Raw genomic sequence first — 19,583 nt, 5'->3', positions numbered from 1 at the left:
GCACCCACTGAGCAAAGCCCTGCTCTGGAGTCCCCGGGAGGGCATGTGCTCTCCGGGCACAGCAGCAGCTCCGTCCGGCCGAGCCGCTGCAAACCCTCATCGTCCTTCAGGGTGCATCATCATGGTGCATTGCCCACCCTGAATTCTGCCCTGCTGCAGCCTCCAGCACCCTGGCTGATTGCCTTGCCTTGCACAGCAAGGCCTGATCACCTTGTTTTCTGATGAAAATGTGAGTCTAATACAGCAGGCTACTGCTTCTTTCACTCACCTTTAATCACCTCTTCGCTGTTCCTTCCCCGGGGATGTGAAAATACTTAAAGCCGAGCTTTTGTGCTATTTGGAAATGGATTGGTTCGGCAAATCAAAGAGGGTAGGGTTAGGGCTGCAGCCTGCATCACAGCCGCCGTTCCCCCTACATCAGTTAGAGGGAGGAGAGCCTCTCCCTCAGTAAAGACAAACGTTCATTCATGGGCACAGGGGAAGGAGCGCAGGAAACTCCTGCCACACACTGCGCATGCCATTATTAGGTTAAGCTATTATTAGGTCCCCATCCCTCTCTCTTGCACGTGCACGTCACACATGCGCACACACAGACACACACACAGGCACACGCTGGCTCGGTGTAAAAAAAGCAGGGCTGAAAGTGGGTTAATGCGCTCTCTGACAGAGACCTGCACAGGAGCTTGCATCCGCCAGCTGGGCCAGCCGAGACAGGGTTTATTTAGGGAGCAGAGTGCTCATGCCTGAAGCCCACTCATTCACAGCACAGGCAGTTCTCGGCTCCTTCCAAACCAACCCTGGCTACAGTGATGATGATCTTTTTTTAAAATCCGGTTTGTGTGCCGGCCTGTTTATTTGCATCACTCGCTCGGGACAAACGTGGGATAATCACAGCGATAAGCTATGTAGAGCACCACATTCAACTGCCCAACAGATATACATCAACTACTTTTTAATCATGATAAGAAGAGCACGAAACCTCCTATCGCACAGGGCTTCAGTTTTGCTGCAGGAAAACAGCCGAGTGTGTTTTACATCTGCAGCTTTATTCTCGTACGAAAGGTTAAAGGCAAAGCTAGAAAAATGAACCTATTGGTACACGCTCACTGAACGCTTCTAAGACAAGATAGGGCAGTAAAGCTTTTATTGCTAAGAACCAACAGAAGGCTTTAAAGCTCATCTAGCATTCATTTTTTGTTTGTAAGTAACCCAATTTAAAGCAGCTTTTCAGTCTTTAAAACCCTCTCGCCTTCCTGGAATGCTTCAAAAGGAAGATGACCTGAGGACGGTGTCTGCTCTCCAGAGGGACCAGACGAATGCTCTGCGTGAGGTGCAGAAATGGGCCACCGAGGAATGCCAAAACGAAACGCAACTGCCCGGCTGTGGACTCCTGCTGATCGTTAGACAAGGCAAGGCTGCACAGCACCCAGGGAGCAGCACCCTGCCATGTGCAAAAGCAGCGGTCACCTGATCGCCCCTCGGCTGTCCCCGTGGCCCACTGGCTGTGGCACAGATGGGCACCATGGACTTGCCCCAAGCAGAGCCAGGAGCCGAGCCCGGGCATGGTGACTGTGGATGTCCTGCTCCAACTACCGGACTGCGCTTCCTCCTGGAGGGGTGAGGCTACAGGCAGTGGGATACTGAACGCTCTTGGGATCCCTAGGGATCTCCCTGGCATGCAACAGATCAGGGCTGGCCACCCTTCCCAAGGGACTGCTGGTGCAGCCACTATGGCTTTGCAGGGCTTGCTGCAGTCAGAGCTGCTCCCGGGGGCAGCGGGTGCCCTAGTCTTCAGGGATCGGGGTGTTGCAGTTCCCGTGGTAAATTTTGACCTCACCCTCGCACTGGAAGTACTGGTCGAACACATCGCTGTATCCATGGTCCCTCCACCACGTGCAAAGCTGCCGGTTCCACGTGCAGTCAAGCACATGGAAGAGCTCTGGGTGCTCCATCCCCACCATGGTGAAGAAATCCTGGTCCCCGAGGTGGCCCTTGAAGTGGTACTTCTCCGTCAGCTTCTGCACCATGGTGGGCTCCAGCAGCTGGTTGTAGAGCTTGGACTGCCTCATGGCTTCCAGGTTCAGGAGCAGGACGCCACTGTTGAAGCCGGGCAGCCCATCAGGAGGGGGGTCCCCCACTTTGGTTTGGGGGTTCTCGCGGCGATACTGCCAGAACGTGTGCCTGCAAAGAGAGGAAAAACAGGAACAGGGGAGTCAGGGAGCGCAGCCCGAAGAGCAGCCACCTCAAGTCTGGGCAGGTCTGGATCACAGCACAGGGTCTACCACCCACCCAAGGGACATCACAGTGCTTGTCTTCTGCTGGCTGGAGGCACCCAGCCTCCCAGAGCAGCCCGGTGCTTCATGGGCTGCATCTCTCTCCATCCCCCTGCACAGGATATTGCCCAGACCTCAAACCACTCTTCTTGCTCTCTCCTAAAGCCCCTTTTGTTTCTACCAGCATCACTCTGGTGAGCCAACTGGACACAGGATTGCATGACTGCTCACATGGCTGGGTGGGGAGTCGAAACCACATCCCCAGTGCCTAGGGCAAACCACCGGCAGTGCCCCCATGGCTGGTACACACCAGGAAAATGTCCTGCAGTTAACAGGATCTCAGCGGCAGAGCTCGCAGCATCATTATCATTTGATTATGGGGAAGCTCCGGATCAAAGATGGGCCCCAGTTTGAGGCTGTGCAAAAAGAAGGCTTGAAATAAATCCAAGTGGCAGAAATATTTCTTCAAAATAAAAATAAAAAAAGAAATCCAATGGCAACATCTCATTAGCTAAACAAGCACTGCCTTCAGCATTTGCAGCCCTAGGAAGGCTCAGCTGTAGCAGCTCTGGCAGACGCAATCTTCACCAGCTAATTTCCAGCTGCCAAGGAGAAGAGAGCAGTGCAAGTCTAGCAATACACAAAACTAACTCCAGAGGGTGATTCAAATGGGAAAAAATTAGACTACCTAAGCAAGCAGCCCAAAAATGTCTTTGGCTCCTTCCTCAGCCCTGGGGCAGTGAGCACACCCCACCATACACACACCAGCTGCTCCCACTTGCAGGAATTGAATTCATCCCATGCTATTACCCAAGCAGCTGGGGTTGAATCTGCCCCCAAAAATCGCTCCCATTCAGACTGAAAGTCTTATGCCCCCAAGCAGCATCCTCTGCCACAAAGCCAGGCAGCTGAGAGCTGGCCGAGCCTGCGGTTTGGAGGAGGGCAGGAGGGACCTGCAGCCCCCACCCCACCATCTGACAGCCCAGGGCCAGCTCTCCTTCCAACCCTAACACTTAAGGTAAAGCTACAGCAGGTTTTTTTTTTGCACCTCGCTGTGAAGATGTTGGGGAGAAACACTGTTAGAAAGAATAAGCCAAGCCTGCCGCTGGTTCCTCTCCGAATCTGTCAGACACTGACCAAAGTCTCCATGCACCTCCAGGAAACAAGAATTTGTTGGTAGATGGTGTGGATTTAGCACACAAAGGTTTAAAGTGCTCCCATGCTTGGAAGCTGAAGCTGGGCCAATTCAGATGTAAGAAGAGGCAGGGACATTAGCCCCTGGGACAGCTTCAGAATCACGGTGGGTACCCCCCCAATGCAAACACTTAAATTGAAATTTTTCTTGTAAGAAGCTGTGTTCAGCTCCAATAGGTACTTGCTCAGGGAATCCTACAGCTTGTACAGAGATCAGACTATTAAATCCATCCTTCTGGCCTGTCCTCTGGATCCCCAGCACAGCACTGCGAGACTGGCCAAGGCGAGAGCCAGGATTCAACAGCCACCAGCAGAATTATCCCAGCAGAAAATGTGGATCTATTAATGATGTCAACTGTAAGCACCTTTTTTATTTCCTGATCTGGAGAACAACAATCACGCAGCATCACTTCCTTAGAACTTTCCATTTAGATGCTTTAGATTCAAACCTCTGATATTTCTCATTTCATCAGGGGTCTTTACACTGCTCCCTTTCACCTGATTCAGGATGGAAAGGGTTTTTTCAAGTGCCAGTTTTCCATGGAAGGAGGGCTGTTTTTGAGCAGTCATCTCCACGCCTCCCAGGGAAGGGGAGCGGAGGACTGGCTGCCTCATCGGAGCCTGCAGGCAGCAGTGCTCATTTGATCTAAAGGGCAAGGAAGGGATAAAAGGGCTCTGCCTCTGCAAAGAGCAGTTATGTCTTCCGGACAGGCACCAGGCCACCGCAAAGACAACTCGTGGATGCTCATGAGAAAAGGAAGGCAAAGTGCTCCCCACGCAGCATTAGAGGGAAGCTCAACCTGCAAAGACAAGATCCAGCCTTGCACCGATCAGCCCCCTGAAGTGCTCAGGTCCAAGGGTCTGAGCAGAGACTGGCTCAAGCCCAACGCCGCATACTCTGCTCTCTCTGCTTCTCCCTAGCATTGCCAGGAAAGCCATCCCTGTGCCCAAAAAATGATGCTGGAAGCTGGCAGGAGTAAGAGGGAGAGCAGTGCCATGGAGGGAGGTACCTTTCCAGCTCCACAGCAGCAGAGCTGACTCCTTTCACATTCTTACCTCCAAAAACACGCTGCCCAAGCTAAGGGACGAGATTACAGCCCCTGCAAGCAGCTAGAATAGGAAAAATGCAAGCGCTCAAGCCCTCGGCATCACCAGGCCATGGCGGGGCGAAAGCAGATCTGTATCAAATGACTCAATTTTCCAGCAACACTGTTCCCCAGTGGATTACTCGGCGACGGCTGATAACGAGAAGGGAGCAACGTGCCCTTTTCTGCACAGAGAGGAGACAGACCGACAAGCGGCAATTGTTCAGCCCTTCCTCCCGGCGCTGGTGTGACGAGGCCATCCTCCCCAGCTGCGCGCAGGGACCGCAGGGGAGTGGGGCTGGGGGGAGGACAGGGCCATCCCTGGGGAGCGATGCTGGGGCAAGATCCAGGATGCGACGAGCTGCGGGCGGCTCCACAGCACTGACAGCTTGGGAACCTCCTCACGGCACCGCACTGCAGCCTTTCCAGTGCTGGGCTCGGGCCAACGGAGGGTAAGGTATTCTGGCAGGGCTGCTGGCAGCATCTGTTTAGCCTGGATTTCACTTGGCTTTTGTCCTTCTAACGGAGGGTTTTGGTGCTGTCCTCCTGCAGGGGCCAGAACAGAGAAGAGCGTGGTTGGAAGGCACCTCCACCCAGCTGGAAGTGGAAGGAGCAGCGGGTATGAGAGCATCATTTTCTTTGGAGAAGATGGGGCTGGGGAAGCACAGCAACCAGCCAAACAGCTAAACCAGCCTGTGCCCTGTGCCACTCTGTCCTGCTCGACATCGCCCCTTAGCACCCACCTCAAATTTTGGCAAAAGATGGGGGCAAAATCCCAGGGGCTTGATGAGCGTGCTGCCAGGATGCAGGGAAGGGGTGCTACAGGTACAGCCTGTGTCCCCCACTCTCCCCCCCTGCCCCGAGACAACCATTGAGGAACCAAACCCTGATTGGATGCAATGGAAACATCTCCCTGCCCCAAGCCCCTGGAGCAGCCGGGATCTCCCTTGGGACAGGCAGTTCAGCATGCCACCAGCCTCAGCTCCGGGGTGCCCTCCTCCCCGCTCCCCTGGCAGCAACAGCCAGGGCAGGAAGGCAGCCCGGAGATGTCAGCCACTGCCGGGACGCAACGGGGCAGGAAGCTGCTGGCCGGGAGGAGGGGAGGAGAAAGGAAGAGGAGGCATTTCAGGCTTTTGTTAACCATCCTGGCCCCTCTAGACGGGAGGGGAAAGAGGTCACCCCGGGCCCCCGACCCCGTAGCGAGGTGCGGGGAGCTGTGCGGGGCTGCTGCCATGAGTGCCCGCCTGCAGCCCCAATGGGCTTTGCTTTGAGGAGCTGTTTATAAACAGAGCCGGCATGTGCTAGGAAACATCTGGAGAAGAGCATTTCCAAGCATTCAAACGCCGGGCCCAGGCAGCCCAGATAAAAAACCGTGCTTCCACCAGGACTTCCCTTGCTGGCCCAGCGCAGGGTGCTCCGGCCGCACCTCCCCTGCCTCACAGGCTGGCGGTCACGAGCCCCAGCTTGTAGAGCTGCCATCGCACCCTTTAAAATGTGTCGCTGGGGATAGCTGCCAGGAGGAGAAGGGACCGCTCCACCTATCAGCTGTACTTTGCAGGTCCTTCTCTTGCTTTCATGCACAGCAAGGGGCAAACGCTGGGTGGGGGGAAGACTTTGTCCAAACCCATGGACTTCCACTCGTTTACTTCAGCTCTGGGTTATAGGACCACCTCATGGGATGAGCTGGAAACTGCTGGTAAAGCAGCAGGGTGCCCTTGCTGGCAGGAAAGGCAGGGTAGAGGAGTTACTGCCAGCTAGGTGACCAACAACAAGCCAGAAGCACTGGCCCCCCAGGCAGACTGGGCTTGTGTGCCTACACCCACCTGAGATGTTCAAGAGGCTGCAACCCTGCCACACCAGCTGCGCAGCCGCCGCTGGCCTTGCTGATGAGAACGTGGATCCTCCCCATGCAGCTGCATCTCCAGAAATGCGGACAGCCTGCAGGATCCCCCCCATGCAGCTGGGGAACTGAGGAGCTAGGTCAAAAAGACATGAAGTGAAACCAGATGCCATGCCAGCCCCAGGGCGGCTGCGGTCAGAGGATGCTCCTGAAAGGCTGTGGGGTCTCTGAATGCTGCTGCACACTGTGCACGTGCACTGCATGAGCCTGAGCAGCATGGTACCCAGGGAGAAAGGCTGCACAGCCTCTCCCTCACCAAAGGGGAAAGCAAAGCCAACAGCCACTGGATAAAGCCACAAAAATAAGGGGTCTGCAAGATTCTGGATGCAATAAACATCCCTGGACCAGTAAACTCCTTGCTGGAGCTCACTGGTTTGCTCCCACCTCTTGCCAGTGCTGGCAGAGTTTGGGCCAGCTGCCTGGGAGGGCAGGACGGGCAGCAGCAGCGGGCCAGCACCTTGAGGACACACTTTGTCACCAAGCCTCTCTCATGGGGGTCAGCGGCTGGGGGACCCTGAGCCGCATCCAGCTGGGCACAGGGCTCCTGGTGCAGAAGGGAAGCACGGGCTCCCGGCCGTCTCTCTCTGCACCACTCCGACAGCAGCCCTGCCAGCCCAAACACCAACTAAAACAACAAGTGCACGCTCTTGCTACCTCTAAATATGCTTTTTGGTTCCTGAGCCAGAAAACAGACGGCTGGAGGTGTTATCCCCAGCTGCAGCTGCTGGCAAACACCGCTGTTCCTGTGCAATAAGCAACGAGGCGCAAGCGTGCCGTGCTCCTTGCTCCATGCCACTGCCAGCACTCCCCCGGGGCGGGCAGAAGGACGCGGTGCACGGCTGCGGTCCCATCGAGCAATCCCCGGCCAAGCTGCCCATCTGCCCGGTGCCCAGTACCTGCGGGGTCCCAGCGAGCTGGCTGAGGAGGCGGACGGGATGGGAGCCCCAGTGGGAAGTATGCAGTGTCCTGATGGGGACGGGGGGACTTGTTTGAAATGGAGTGGGAGAGAGCAAACAGAGGAGCTAAATAATTGTAAAGGCTTCTGGGGACAACAGATACAGGCTTAAAAGCAACCCAGCTCCCACAGCAGCCTGGAGGACGCCCTGACAGCGGCTTCTATCCCGCCCGGAGGAGAGGGTGTGGGCGGCGGGGAGGGAAGAGTGATGGCATGGGGATGACAGCATCATCCATCCAGGGGATGACGGTGGCTTTCCCCCCTAATCTTCAGCAAGAAGTAAGAGCACAGCCAAGAAAGCTCCCTGTGCCCTTCTCCTCCTCTTGGCTAAACCTCACTGTGGCAGGCAGCTGCCAGCCCCTTACCACCACTCTGTTTGACCGAGATCAACTCTCAGGAAAAGGCCATCTCCCCTTCCTCCAGCTCCCCCCCGCCCCAAAAGGCATTGCTACAGTGAAGACAGGCCCTTCCAGGTTTCTGCCGCAGCCAGAGGGAGGCAGCCACCCCACGGCTGCACCCAGAGCAGCATCCGACCCACGCTCCCCCCTCCCGCCCCAGCGCTGCCGGACCTCGGCCGGTGAGCTCAGCCCTGCTGCAGACAGAGGCTTTGCAACAAAGCAGCCCTTGTTGCTAATTGCTTATTTCCCATGTGCAAACGCTAAACCCCTTAAGGAGCTGGGGTGGCAGGTTCAGTACCAGCCTGGCCCAGAGCGCCTTAGCTGAGGCTGAGCAGCTTGTGTAACCCAGGAAATCCCGGCTCCGCGCTTCTCGGGAGCACCATGCACCCAGCGATGTGCAATGGCATCACTAACACAGTGGTACCCCCGGCCTTGCAGGAGAAAATGTCACCCTGGGACAAAGTAACCCCAATTCCCAACCCGGGACAAAGGGCAGGATGCGTTGGTGTGCACGCCGGCACCTCCTTACCCTCCTCCAGTGGGTCCAGGGCGAGGGTCCAGCTCAGGCAGGACCTCCAGCCCTCCCATGGAAAACGCTGACGAACCAACGGACTGAGCTCTTCAATGAACACAGTAATTCCTTAATAAACTTCTCACGTAATGCACAAATTATGTCTGTACAATGCTGGTCTCTACTACAGCACAGTCTGCATGCCAAACTTTTAAAAGGCCTGTATTTGGAGCAGCAAATTGATTCTCAATGATTACATTTCTGCGTGGACTTAGCAGTCCAAAAATGGGCACACTTAAATAGATGATTAGTAGCAACTTGCGAACGCAGCTTGCAAGCAAAACCTTTCCTTGGGACATGGATTTTCAAGGCCAGCCGCCCTCACCATCTAAGACTTTTGCACCCGATGCTGGTCCTAAAAATCACCTTCTGAATAGAGGTGGGACCATAAATCCCTGTCTGGGTCGCATCGGTTTCCTTCCCTCTATAGATCAAACGCCCATGGCACTAGTGGCGGTGCAGAGCGATCGGCTGTGTGCGTCAGACCATCCGCTCATTCAGCGCTGGGGAAGGACGGGGGGCAGCCTGTTCACGGGGGCACTCTAAAACACGGCGGGCCTAATTATTGCCAAAATGGCAGATTTCTGTTACCAACTGTGAATGGACTCTGCTTCGGCAGTGCTCTCCTGCCTGCCTCGGAGGCACGGGCAGCCTGCCTCAGGCCACCCTTGCCTGCCGACAGGGCTCCCAGGAACAGGGGAGATGCTCTCTCTTCACAGATGCTCACCTGCTGCTGCGGAGAGGAGAAATAAAAGGCCTCCATCCCTCCATCCCCGTTCGGGAGTCCGGCTGCGGGACACTGCTGCCACGGAGGAGTCCTGGCACAGAGGGAACCGCCACTGAGCTTCAGAGAGCAGGAGGGCGTTGCGGGAACCCCTTCAGAGGATTGTTGGGAGCTTCCTCGTGTGGCCCCAGCACCACATCACTCCAGAAAGCATCCCAGCTATGCAGCAAAACCTCTCGATTTCCTGCTGTTTGTTTGTTTGTTCCTTCATCAAAGGGCTTCAGCTCTTGGAAGTTTCTTCTCCACCAAGTGCTGATGAGGAAGCCCTTGGCCGAGCAGCACCAGCTGCCCTCCGGCTGCCCGAGCAGCCCCATCCACTCCTCCTGGCCCACCTCCGGATGCTCAGCCCCAGCAGCCACTTTCCAGCGCAGATTCAAGAGCCAAGCTGGGCTGGTCTGAGACCTCTGCTAGCACGTACAGCCCAGACTCCCCTCCCTACCACACTGCAAAACCTTCACTGGGGTGCAAGGAGTCACGAGTGCCTGCGCTGCACAGGCCAGCTTGAGCCTTGCCGCTGCCCATGAACAGCTTTTTTCTTAGCAGCCCCAAACCAAGCTGTGACCTCCCAAAAAGCATCATTGCCCAGCATGGACCTGCTCTTTCTTCAGTTCATGCTCTCCCATGACAAAAAAAATAACCACCGAAGATGATAGCGGTTGTGTAAATACCCAGCTGGATCTAACCACCTGCTCACGATGTTTAGTGTGCAGCGGCTGATGAGCTACCAGTGCAGCCAGGTACTCCAGCAACCCCAAGATGCCACTGGTGTGACATCTACCTCTAGACACCAAAACCAGGAAGTTCAGGAGCTGAAATTGAGAAGTTCAGGAGTTGAAGACAAGTGCAGGTATGGTAACTGATAGGTGCTCACCTGATGCACTCTGGACTTGCGTGCTATGGCCAACACAAAAAATACCCATAGCAAAGTCACGGCAAACTTCTCAGGCAGCCCTTGCAAACGAGGACCACCACCCATGTGTGCTCTCTGCAGGACAGCAAAGTCCGTGGAGGGAAAGCTTGAACCCATGCTTGGAGGGTCCCGACTGCCTTACCCAAACACACACAAGTGTCCTGGTTGTTGGAAAAAACCGTGTTTGTAATGCCCAATATCTCAAGAGACAGTTAATAGTATTAATATTATTAATAGTATTTGTGCTAATCGATGCACAGTTGTGGTTGTCAGATCTTGTCCAATTTATTCATTGTTTTTAAATGACGTTTCAAGTTTGCTTGGTAATGTGAATAAGTGCAATGGGTCCTACATATTAAAGATGTGCACAGATGTAAACAACAAAACCCTTTACCTTCTTGGACAATTTTTTTAATCAGAAAGTAATGCTGAATTCCTGAGATCAATTCTGCTGCCAGGTCCTTGCAGGTTCTGCTTGTTCTGTAATTTTTGCTGCTTCTTGGCAGCCATTGCCAAAGAATTCCTAGAACTGTTCTCCCCGCGCATCAAGCAGCAGCACTTGCTACAAATCAAGTCAAAGCCTCGAAATGGTTTAAAATCCAAAGTGCGCAGGGTCCGGCTTGCAGGACTGTGGGCAGGCAGCATTGGCATCACCATGCCTGGCAGGGCACAGGCAAGGCAAATTCTCCTGCCTTCGCCAACTGAGGGGCCTGGGAAACACAGAGCCCGTTGTGGCAGGTAGCTCCCTGCTCCCCCAGGGCAAAAGCACTTGGAAAAGAGCAAAATCTCCAAATCAGGGCAACCTGCCTGCATGAGGAGCCCATGAAACCAGGCAAACTCAGGCAGGAGGACCTGCCTGCTGGAGATGGTTATCTCCAACTCTGGAAAGCTCCATCCCAGGCAACAGCCCACCTGCAATGCTATATCTTACAACCACCACCACTGCCTCAGCGGATACCCAGGGAATCCAGCCGCTTCTCCTTGCTCGCAGCTGTCAGCAGTACTTTGGGGGATTTTTTAAATCCCAAGAGAAGGTACAGGACGTACCGTCTCAGCCTAGATGCGCCGACAGCCCAGCCTGGCTGCGCATTCAGCATTAGCCTGCTCACAGCCCAGGACAACTCTGTTCCTCTTCCAAACATCTGACAAACTGACGTAGCACCACTGCCGCTGAGCTCCCAGCAAACATCGAGCACTGCAAGTGCCATGCCTCTGGGTCTGGAGGTTGCACAGGCTTGCTTCCACTCATTAATGGGCTTCTCAGGGTTATTTTACCAGCTCTCAAACAAACAAAACCCGTGTGACAGAGCACACAGCACACCTACAGCAGCTCCCACACTATCACAAGCAGAAACAAAGCTTTTCCTTTCCACAAAATAATGTCCTGTTTGAGCTCGCCCTAGGTTTTAGGCAGAAGCAAAGGCAAATGGCCTTGCAGCCATACAAGGACTCAAGTGTCGGTCCTTTGTAGTCTGTAGCTGTCCCTTTGATGTAGATATCCTTTCCTGCAGGACAAACTTTTATCGTTTCCAGCACTGTGGATTCCCAAGACGTCTCCAGCTTTTATTAGCTTCTTGTCACAGGGGACAGCAGTGAAGATCTCGCCCAACGGCAGGAACGGAGGCGGCAGCCACCCTTCCAGCCCCAGCTATGTGCACCCTTGGACCTGAGAAGGTCTGGGACCTCTCCTGAGGTCCACCATCACAGCAGAAACCTTGTTCCCAGCTGGAGCAAGGGGGTAAAAGCACCCACCTGAGGACCTGTGGGTTAGGTCCTCCCTGTTGCCAGCAGACCATTCCTCTCCAACGAGACCTCCAAGGGGAGCAACATGAGGGCAGCACTGAGGGCCCCAGGCAGTGCCAGCACTGGCAGGCACCCAGAGCCCACCACCACGTGGCAGTGCCAGTAACAGCACCAGCACCACGTAGGAAGAGAAGAGGCAGGGACAGCCGTGGGGATGGGAGCGGCGAGCATGGCGCGGCACACTGGTCTGGGGTCAGCCCAAGGCTGCCAAGAGCAGCTGTGCAATCAATACCGCTGTCCTGCTTCCTCTCGGACGCCACCAGCGTGACCGGAGGGATCCATAACCAGGAAACTCAGTAAGAATAGGGTTTAAGCTCTGCCTTCTGTAATCTGAGAGTTTTCTGGACGTTACTGGGAGTGCTGCAGTATTTCCCCACTCTGTGCATTTCAGCCGTGGGGCTGCTTCAAAATGCGGAGGCTTCTCCCTTTGGCACCCGGCAGTGCTGAGCTCCTGTGCCCGGGGACAATCGCTGAGCCGAGCCAGGCTGGCAAGGAGGCCCCTGGGGAGGTCTAGGCTGCAGCAGCATCTGCACGAGGATGCCCTCACTGTGCCCCGATGGAGACCTCCGCTGTGCCCCAGGCGCAGCCCCTGCTGCTCACACCCAGTCAGGAGGCTGACCTGCAGCAAGCCGTGCTTCACTCGGCCATCACTCAGCCCCACCACAGCTGGGACCATGGCTAAGCCGCTCCCCAGGCCAGGCACGCACCCTGCACACACCCTGAGGACAGTGACTTGCCTGCTCGCCTGGTAACCGGCTTGCAGTCTGCATCTGCAACGCTTGCCTGCATGTTTCTTAGCAGGGCTAAGAGCACAGGAGGGCCTGGACTTCTCAATTTGGCCAGGATCTGGCACGGAAGGCCCAATACAACATAAATATTTATACAGAGCATCATCGCTCACCCTCTGTAGCCTGGTGAACAGGACACTGCCAGCACACCTGAGTAGCTGAAATGCTCCAGGGGACAACAGGATTTTTAATTAAGGTTATGACTCTGCAGAAGCACTTCCTTGCATGGAAAGCCTTTTGGACCAGGCAGACTTCAGATGCCGATTTTAATCTTTCCATCAAAATCATTCTCACTGAAGCAGGAGCTCCCGGTCTTGGCCATGGTGTGGATCCTGTGCAGGCAGACACATGAGCAGGCATATGTCAGTGCTGGGAAGAGGCTCTGCCTGCAGGCCAGCATGCAAATGTCAATCTGGCAGGAGGCATCCCGTGCTGCCATGGAAAGCCCACAAGTGTCTACGAGCCTAGTGCATAGCACCAATGTCCCCAACAACCCTGGCAGTGGGGGCAGCCTCTTGTGGGACGAAGCTCTGCCTGTGACCCCATCTACAGAGGTGTTGACCATACCCCGTGTCACACATCGGATCCAAAAGCTGCAGGAAGGACAACACGCCTGACCCACGGACAGAGTGCCGCTTCCCCTGCTGCAGCTGGAGAGAAGCAAACCTGATACCAACGGCCTCGGACCTCAGACCAACTCCTGCACCTGATGTGGGCTCCTGCAACCTCCCCCTCCACACCCAGGACCCCCTGCCAGACACCGCCCTGTGGGGCATGGCAGGGAGGTGGATCTGCAGGGCAATCCACATACAGCTTCAGAAGGAGCTACCGCTCTCCACAGGCCGCTCCAACCCACCCTGAGCGACCCCAAAGGACAGGCCAGCCCCAGGCTGCGTAACAGTTAAACCCCAGCGTTTGCCTTGCAGGAGGGCCAGGAGATCCTGTTGCTCAGAGAAATGCATTTGTCCAAGACAAACAGCGGCCGGGCATTGTTTCAGCATGAGTCAAACGAGTGGAAATGCTCCCGTGCCATCCTGTTTTGCTGTCTGGAGGTTTCCCCCTACCTTCAGGATGTACAAGCAGGCTCTGGGACATTTCCTATTTGCTGTTCTCTTACTCCTCCGTTTCCCGCGAGCATCTGTGCCCAGCACTGCTCGGTGCACCAGCACAGCAGCCTGAGTCTTGTGCAGTCCCAGCCTGTGCCTGGAAAGTGCAGCCTACAGCTGGACAGCCAATGGGCAGCTGGTGGGAACAGCACTGCCTTCCAGAAAATGGTATATCATCTACAAAATACACTGGTCTGCACCCATTTACCTCCTCTGATGGGCCAAGTAGGTAACAAGGATCCAACACAGCTAAGTGGATTCATCTCCATCCATCTTCCCCATTCCTACAGAGAGGGGAAGATGGCACCTAGACCTTTCCCAGGCACCGGCTTACCCTGCCCCAAGGGTGCCAGTCCACAGCTCCGTGAGCAAGCTCAGGAAAGCTCTGCTGCCTTGCCCCAAGCCCTCTGACATTTTGCCCCAAGCTGGGGCAAAGTTGGTGCTGCAGAGAGCTGTGTGAAGTGGGGAGGAAAACACGAGTGGCAATGGAGAGACCCCGCCATTGCCCCGTAACCCTCCTCCACCCCCACAACCACTTTCCCAACTGATGCTTCAAGCCTGCGCACGTGGCAAATCACACGGCTGGAGCTGGCACCTCTTATTTCACACTTACAACACATTTTTATCTTGCTAAAAGTATAAAAATAGCAAAGATTATTTTTTTTACAAAGACACTCATGCTTTGTCAGCTCGTGTTTTCGTCTGGAAACCCTTTTAGCAGCGAGGTGCAAGCCCCATGGGGCAGAGGGCTCGGTGGGAGGGCAGGCTGGCGTTTGCACAGCTCGCCCCGTGCCGGGTGATCTGGTGACAAGAAGGATCAGGAACTTGTTTTCACATGAAGATCAAAACAGCACAAGAAGAAAAGCACAACATAGCCCAAAGTGACCCAGAACGTCAAAACTGCAACAACAGAAAGTTCAGCCCAAAAATGCAGCCTGTGAGGGCTGTTACTGCTTGGCTTGTTTGTCCCCACTGCAGGCGGCAGGAGCGGGGAGAGCACAGCTTCGGCTCGGGTCAGATATTCAGTGCTCAGCCCCGCAGACCCGTGCCTTGTCCCCTGCCGTGCCAGAGATCTCTCCCTCCAGCAGAGCACCCCAAAGCTTAACTCAGTCCCCTCCAGGCACGCCCGGTCCCACAAACCACATCCAGGCAGCGGAACACCATCCCTGCTCCCTAGCTACGCGTGGAAATAACGCAAAACTGATCCCCGCAGAGACAGAAACACGGAGTGATTCCACCACGGACTAACTGCAGGCAAACAAACGCTTAATTTATCCCATTACAGGTTGCACCGCTAACAAACGGGATCTGCCCTGCTGGGCAGCGCTGACTGAGGCTGACAGTCGACACAGCCCCGCAGCCACACTCGGCTGTCGCTGCTCCCTCCATCCTGCTTTAAGCTCTAACAATTGGATATGATTAACTGGGGCTGGATTTACCATTCTGGGCACCAAAATCCTGCCGGGACACCCAAAGCGGATACAGGAGCCCTCCGTGCTCTGAGCGCAGTGCCGCCCTATGGAGACAAGGCCTCAGCATCCATGTTCATCTGGTCCCAGCTCTCCCTGCCAAGAGCACAAGTTGGAAGGGGAGGTGACACTTCTGCCATGGGCACAGAGATGTCTTTTTCCAGCCTGGGAACAGTGGTGACTTCTGCAGTTTGAGCAACCAGAAATGGTCTCGTGAGCATGCTCTCAGCTGGCTTGGGCTTCTAGGAAATGATTGGTGGTGATTAATGACCATCAATGCCCTGCTGGTGAACTTCTCTCTCTCTCCACCCTCGTCCCATCTGGACGCACATGCAGCAGGAACGGCTGCTTCAGGTCTTTGCAGCTTAGCCTTTGCCCAAGAGTGCTGCTGGACATGTCTTAGGAGGTTCAGTTATTGATCTCACTACTAAGGCTTCCAGTAGGGAAGGAAAAGACATACAGAGCTCTTAAGCTTTTTTATCTTTCTCCAAGAACATTTCCATTAGGATTAGCAAATCTAGCCAAGTCATCTCAGATGCTCAAACTCTGCTCAGCTGAGAAGCCATTAAGGCATCCTGAGCTGATGATCTGATCCACCCTGGATTAAAACAAAACCTGAGGTTCATCCTTGGAACAATGCAGGCTAAACTAAACCAATTTCATTAAGCACCAGCCTGTAAATATCTGTGTCACTGAAGCCCACTGGTGGCCCATGGGTAGGAAGAGCTGGGCCACCCCTCGGTGCGCGGCTCCCACCACTAGCTGCCACCACAGTCGGCACCGGCTACTGGACCAAGGGTCTGAAGAGCAAGTGGCCATGGGGCTATCCTCATGCTTGCAAGCCCAGGTCACCAACAGAGTTGCCCACTCAGTCTTCCCTGGGCGAATATTTCTTCAGCAGAAGGTGCACTGACACTCCAGGGACCCAGAACCTCACTGTTGCCCAAACTCAACCCCTACTCTCTGCCACATTCACAGCGAAAACCTCTGAGCCCCGACATATAAACTGATGCTCCAGAATGCAATCACAGCACGTCAGCAGGCATGGCTGGGCAAACACACCTCTAGCAGATGTGCTATAATCTAGGTATGGATTTTGGCACCGATGACCAGGAACTTGGCTCTGGAAGCCTTGTGATGGTGCATGAGAACAAGGAAACCACAGCGACACTATACACTTCATTCATACGGACCTACAAGTTTCAGATTAAGTCCCCCTGAAGGGATTAAAGCAAGGAGACTGCTTCCCCCTAGATTTTCTTCCAAAGACCAACCTGAGTTGAAGAGAAGACACGCCAGCCGCCCGCTGCCCACCTCCTGCTCCCCACGGGGAGGGGGCTGTACCTGTACACTGGCTGCATTTCCCTGGCAATCCCAATGACTGCTCCCTCCGGGAAGCTGTCGAACTCATCAAACAGGTCTCGGATGTTGGTCTTGTACTTCAGGTCCAAGTCTACCTGGATGATCTGTGTTATTTCTGAAAGAACAAAGAGGAAAAGTCAGCTATATAAGACAAAGTTGTAACCAGTGATTACCAACGGCTACTTGACAAATTACACCCAACAAGGATTTGGTGCAATTAGCCCCGTGGGCAAGACTCAGCCAGTTCAGGGCAAATGCAATCCAGCTGCAACCTCTACATAAAGCTACCAACCTTCAACCATCATGACAGCATTTACCACTGCGCCTTTTAGGCATGATTTACTTCAGAAACCATTTCTGGTGACCTCCTGCTTCTATCCATTCCCTCCTTCCTTCCAGAAGACCGGTTTTCCATACGACTGACAAAAGCAAGAGGTAGCTTCAACCCAGCCTCTCCCTTTCTGGAAGTGCTTCTGCAGGAGCAGCCACACAAAACCCCATGCTCACCTTCTGCTACTTACTTCCAGGAAAAGCTACCAACTCCACGAGCATTTCCCAGCTCCAGCTCCCACAGCATCCCTGGCTCAAAGCATCAGACAACATCAATAATTCAGTCAGCCACATGACATACTCAGCAACACCTGCACAAGCTCATTAGCTGCCTGTGGCCTGACACGGGCTTCCCCAAGGGCAGAGATTACAGCCCCCTGCCTGCACAGAACTGCTGACAGTCTGCAGCAGCCTGGAGAACTTTATTATTGCCGATGGTACTCTGTCAGAGACAAGGAGGGTCGTGCAGACAAGGAAGCATCTTCCACTTGCAGTGGGAAAGTTGAGAGCGGCTGGAGGACATCATTATCAAGGCCAGGCCTGAGCTCGTTAACAGGGTCAGGCCCCTGTCTGCATTTGTCATAGCCTCCTCTGCAGCACACAAGACTGATTGATGGAGGCGTTGCTTGGGAGAGGGTGCAGGAGACGTGCCTCGTCAAGACTGTGTGTCCCAGGTGAATCTGGGGATGTTGTACAGATTGCAGCAGGCCAAGTGGAAAGCAGCAAACACAAACGCTATGAGAGATCAGACCATCGGATGGGTTCCCCGGGACCTGGGCAAAACCATCGTCATCTTCTGGCCAGCCAAGCTCAGCCCTACTCGGGGACTGCGAGCAGAGTGGAGCCATTCCCCGTGGCATTATGTAATGCCAATGCTATTTATATGTCTTATAAAAGCCAAGAGCAAATTGGCCGGGTTGCTTAGCACTCGGCACTAATTGGATTAAAAAGACTGTGTCAACCTGTTTCGGCCCCCACGTATCATGCACAGGTGCCGTTACAGCTTTCTGCAGGCTAGATGTGCGTGTCACCCCCGCTTTCACAGCAATCAGCAAACAAGGCCCTCATCCTTCCTCCTGCCCAGTCCTTGCAGGCAGGAGGATGAGCCCAGCCTGCCCTCACCCTGTGCTACGGGCAGGGCTTTCCGTCAGGCTGGCATTTCTGCAGCACTGCCCATGCTCCAGCCTTCACACCACCACGGTTCCTCACCCCCTCGCCCCACCGTGCTTGGGACAAGCTGCTGGCTACCCCCGGGCTGCTGAGAGCAGGAGGCAATCGCTCTGTTTTCAGCCCCCAAAGCCACCGTCAGGACTAGAGACCCAGAGACGCTGAGCGCAGCCAAGCACAGGCAGCTATCCTCCGGCACAGGAATGTAGCTTTGCCATTTCAAATGCGTTCATCACTTGATGTTTGTGTTTCAAGCAGACGCTGGGCTGTACAGCAGCTCTGAATTTTTTGCAGATCCTGCACTAATCCAGGGCTCTTGGCAATTGGTCGTATCTACCACGCTGTCCTCATTTAAGAAGGAAAAAGCCCCGTGAGGTTAAGCAAGAAATATACTGCTTACTCTGCGAAGCATCCAAGCAGAAATATAAATCAAGGAGAAATAGTATCTAAGCTACAACCCAGGCTCTATCTCAATTTATTTTTTTAACATCCATCACTCTCTACCTGCTAAAGGGAAAGGCCACACTCCCTTCAGCCGGCAGTACGGCAATCCCCAGGCCTACCTAGTATTTACCACCACCATAATCCTCTGTTTGCAAAGATTTAAAACCCAGGCGTAGTAATTCACTACAGGCTAAACCAGGTCTTGACCTGAAAGCAATTTCCCTCAGCCTTCCTAACTGCTTTAGAAATCACTAGCACAACTCAAGCAGATGAATAGGCAGACCAGAGGATTTGTGCAACGGAGAACAAGACATGTATCCCAAATACCCCAAACCTCCCCAGTGGTCCATACCACAGCGGAGCAAAACCCCAAATTCTTAATGCTACTGCACTTGAGAATATCCAAACTGGTCACAAAACTCCAGGGCAAGGAGACCCCGGACCTACAGCACGAGGTCAGCCCAAGAGAAACAGGCGGGGAGTGCAAGCCCTCCAAGGCGCTGCCGAGGACAGGGAGAGGGTTCCCAAGAGGATCCCAGCACGGCTCACCCTGGTGCACAGCAGCCTTCTGACGCCTCATCAGGTTTCAATTAAATCAGCTGCGAGGCACGTCATCTGATTGTTCTCTGAAATTACAGATAAGCGCTAACTGCAATTAATCACAGCGGAGAATGAAAGCTGAGCTTGGGGGAAGCTCCAATCCCAGCCCTGTCTGCCCCAGCACCAGCACCCCACACTGGTTCCATGCTGTGCTGGCAGAGCTCCCCCCGGAAAAACTTACTAACAAATTAGACCCAGAGAGCGCAAAGTACTTTTCCTTTTTTTTTAAAAAGCAAGCATGAACTGCAACACTGAGACAAAAGTGAGCATGGGTGACATTAAGTGCCACTTTGCCAGATGCAGCTTGCACGGATAGATTAATGGCCAAGATGATTTCTCCGCCTGTGACTGGCAAGGGGCCAGGCACTAATATTTATGATGTATCACGCTCTTTTGCCCTTTTACCAAGCGCTTTGTCCTGGCTGCCATGTGGGGGTGGAGGAA

The 19,583-nt window shown here is 54.3% G+C and overlaps 1 protein-coding gene across 2 annotated transcripts in view; it reads right to left on the bottom strand.

Annotated features, from left to right (window-relative positions):
• Positions 1–1,025: 1,025 nt before the first annotated feature.
• Positions 1,026–19,583, bottom strand: part of XXYLT1 (xyloside xylosyltransferase 1) — a 37,148-nt gene continuing 18,590 nt past the window's right edge. The window contains exons 1-3 of one of the 2 annotated variants that reach the window (XM_050902854.1): positions 17,120–17,288; positions 16,581–16,713; positions 1,026–2,181 (exon numbers count right to left, since the gene is read on the bottom strand). In XM_050902854.1, coding sequence (XP_050758811.1) covers positions 1,785–2,181; positions 16,581–16,713; positions 17,120–17,222 — 633 coding nt within the window. In that variant the 5' untranslated portion in view covers positions 17,223–17,288 and the 3' untranslated portion in view covers positions 1,026–1,784. Of the gene's footprint in view, positions 2,182–16,580; positions 16,714–17,119; positions 17,289–19,583 lie in introns of those variants that run through there. The other variant, XM_050902853.1, reaches the window with a different exon arrangement.

This window comes from Gymnogyps californianus, chromosome 10 (genome assembly GCF_018139145.2).
Source record: "Gymnogyps californianus isolate 813 chromosome 10, ASM1813914v2, whole genome shotgun sequence".
Classification (NCBI taxonomy): Eukaryota; Metazoa; Chordata; class Aves; order Accipitriformes; family Cathartidae; genus Gymnogyps; species Gymnogyps californianus.
Note: the sequence above shows the minus strand (reverse complement) of the source record. Positions and strands in the feature narration are given on the sequence as shown.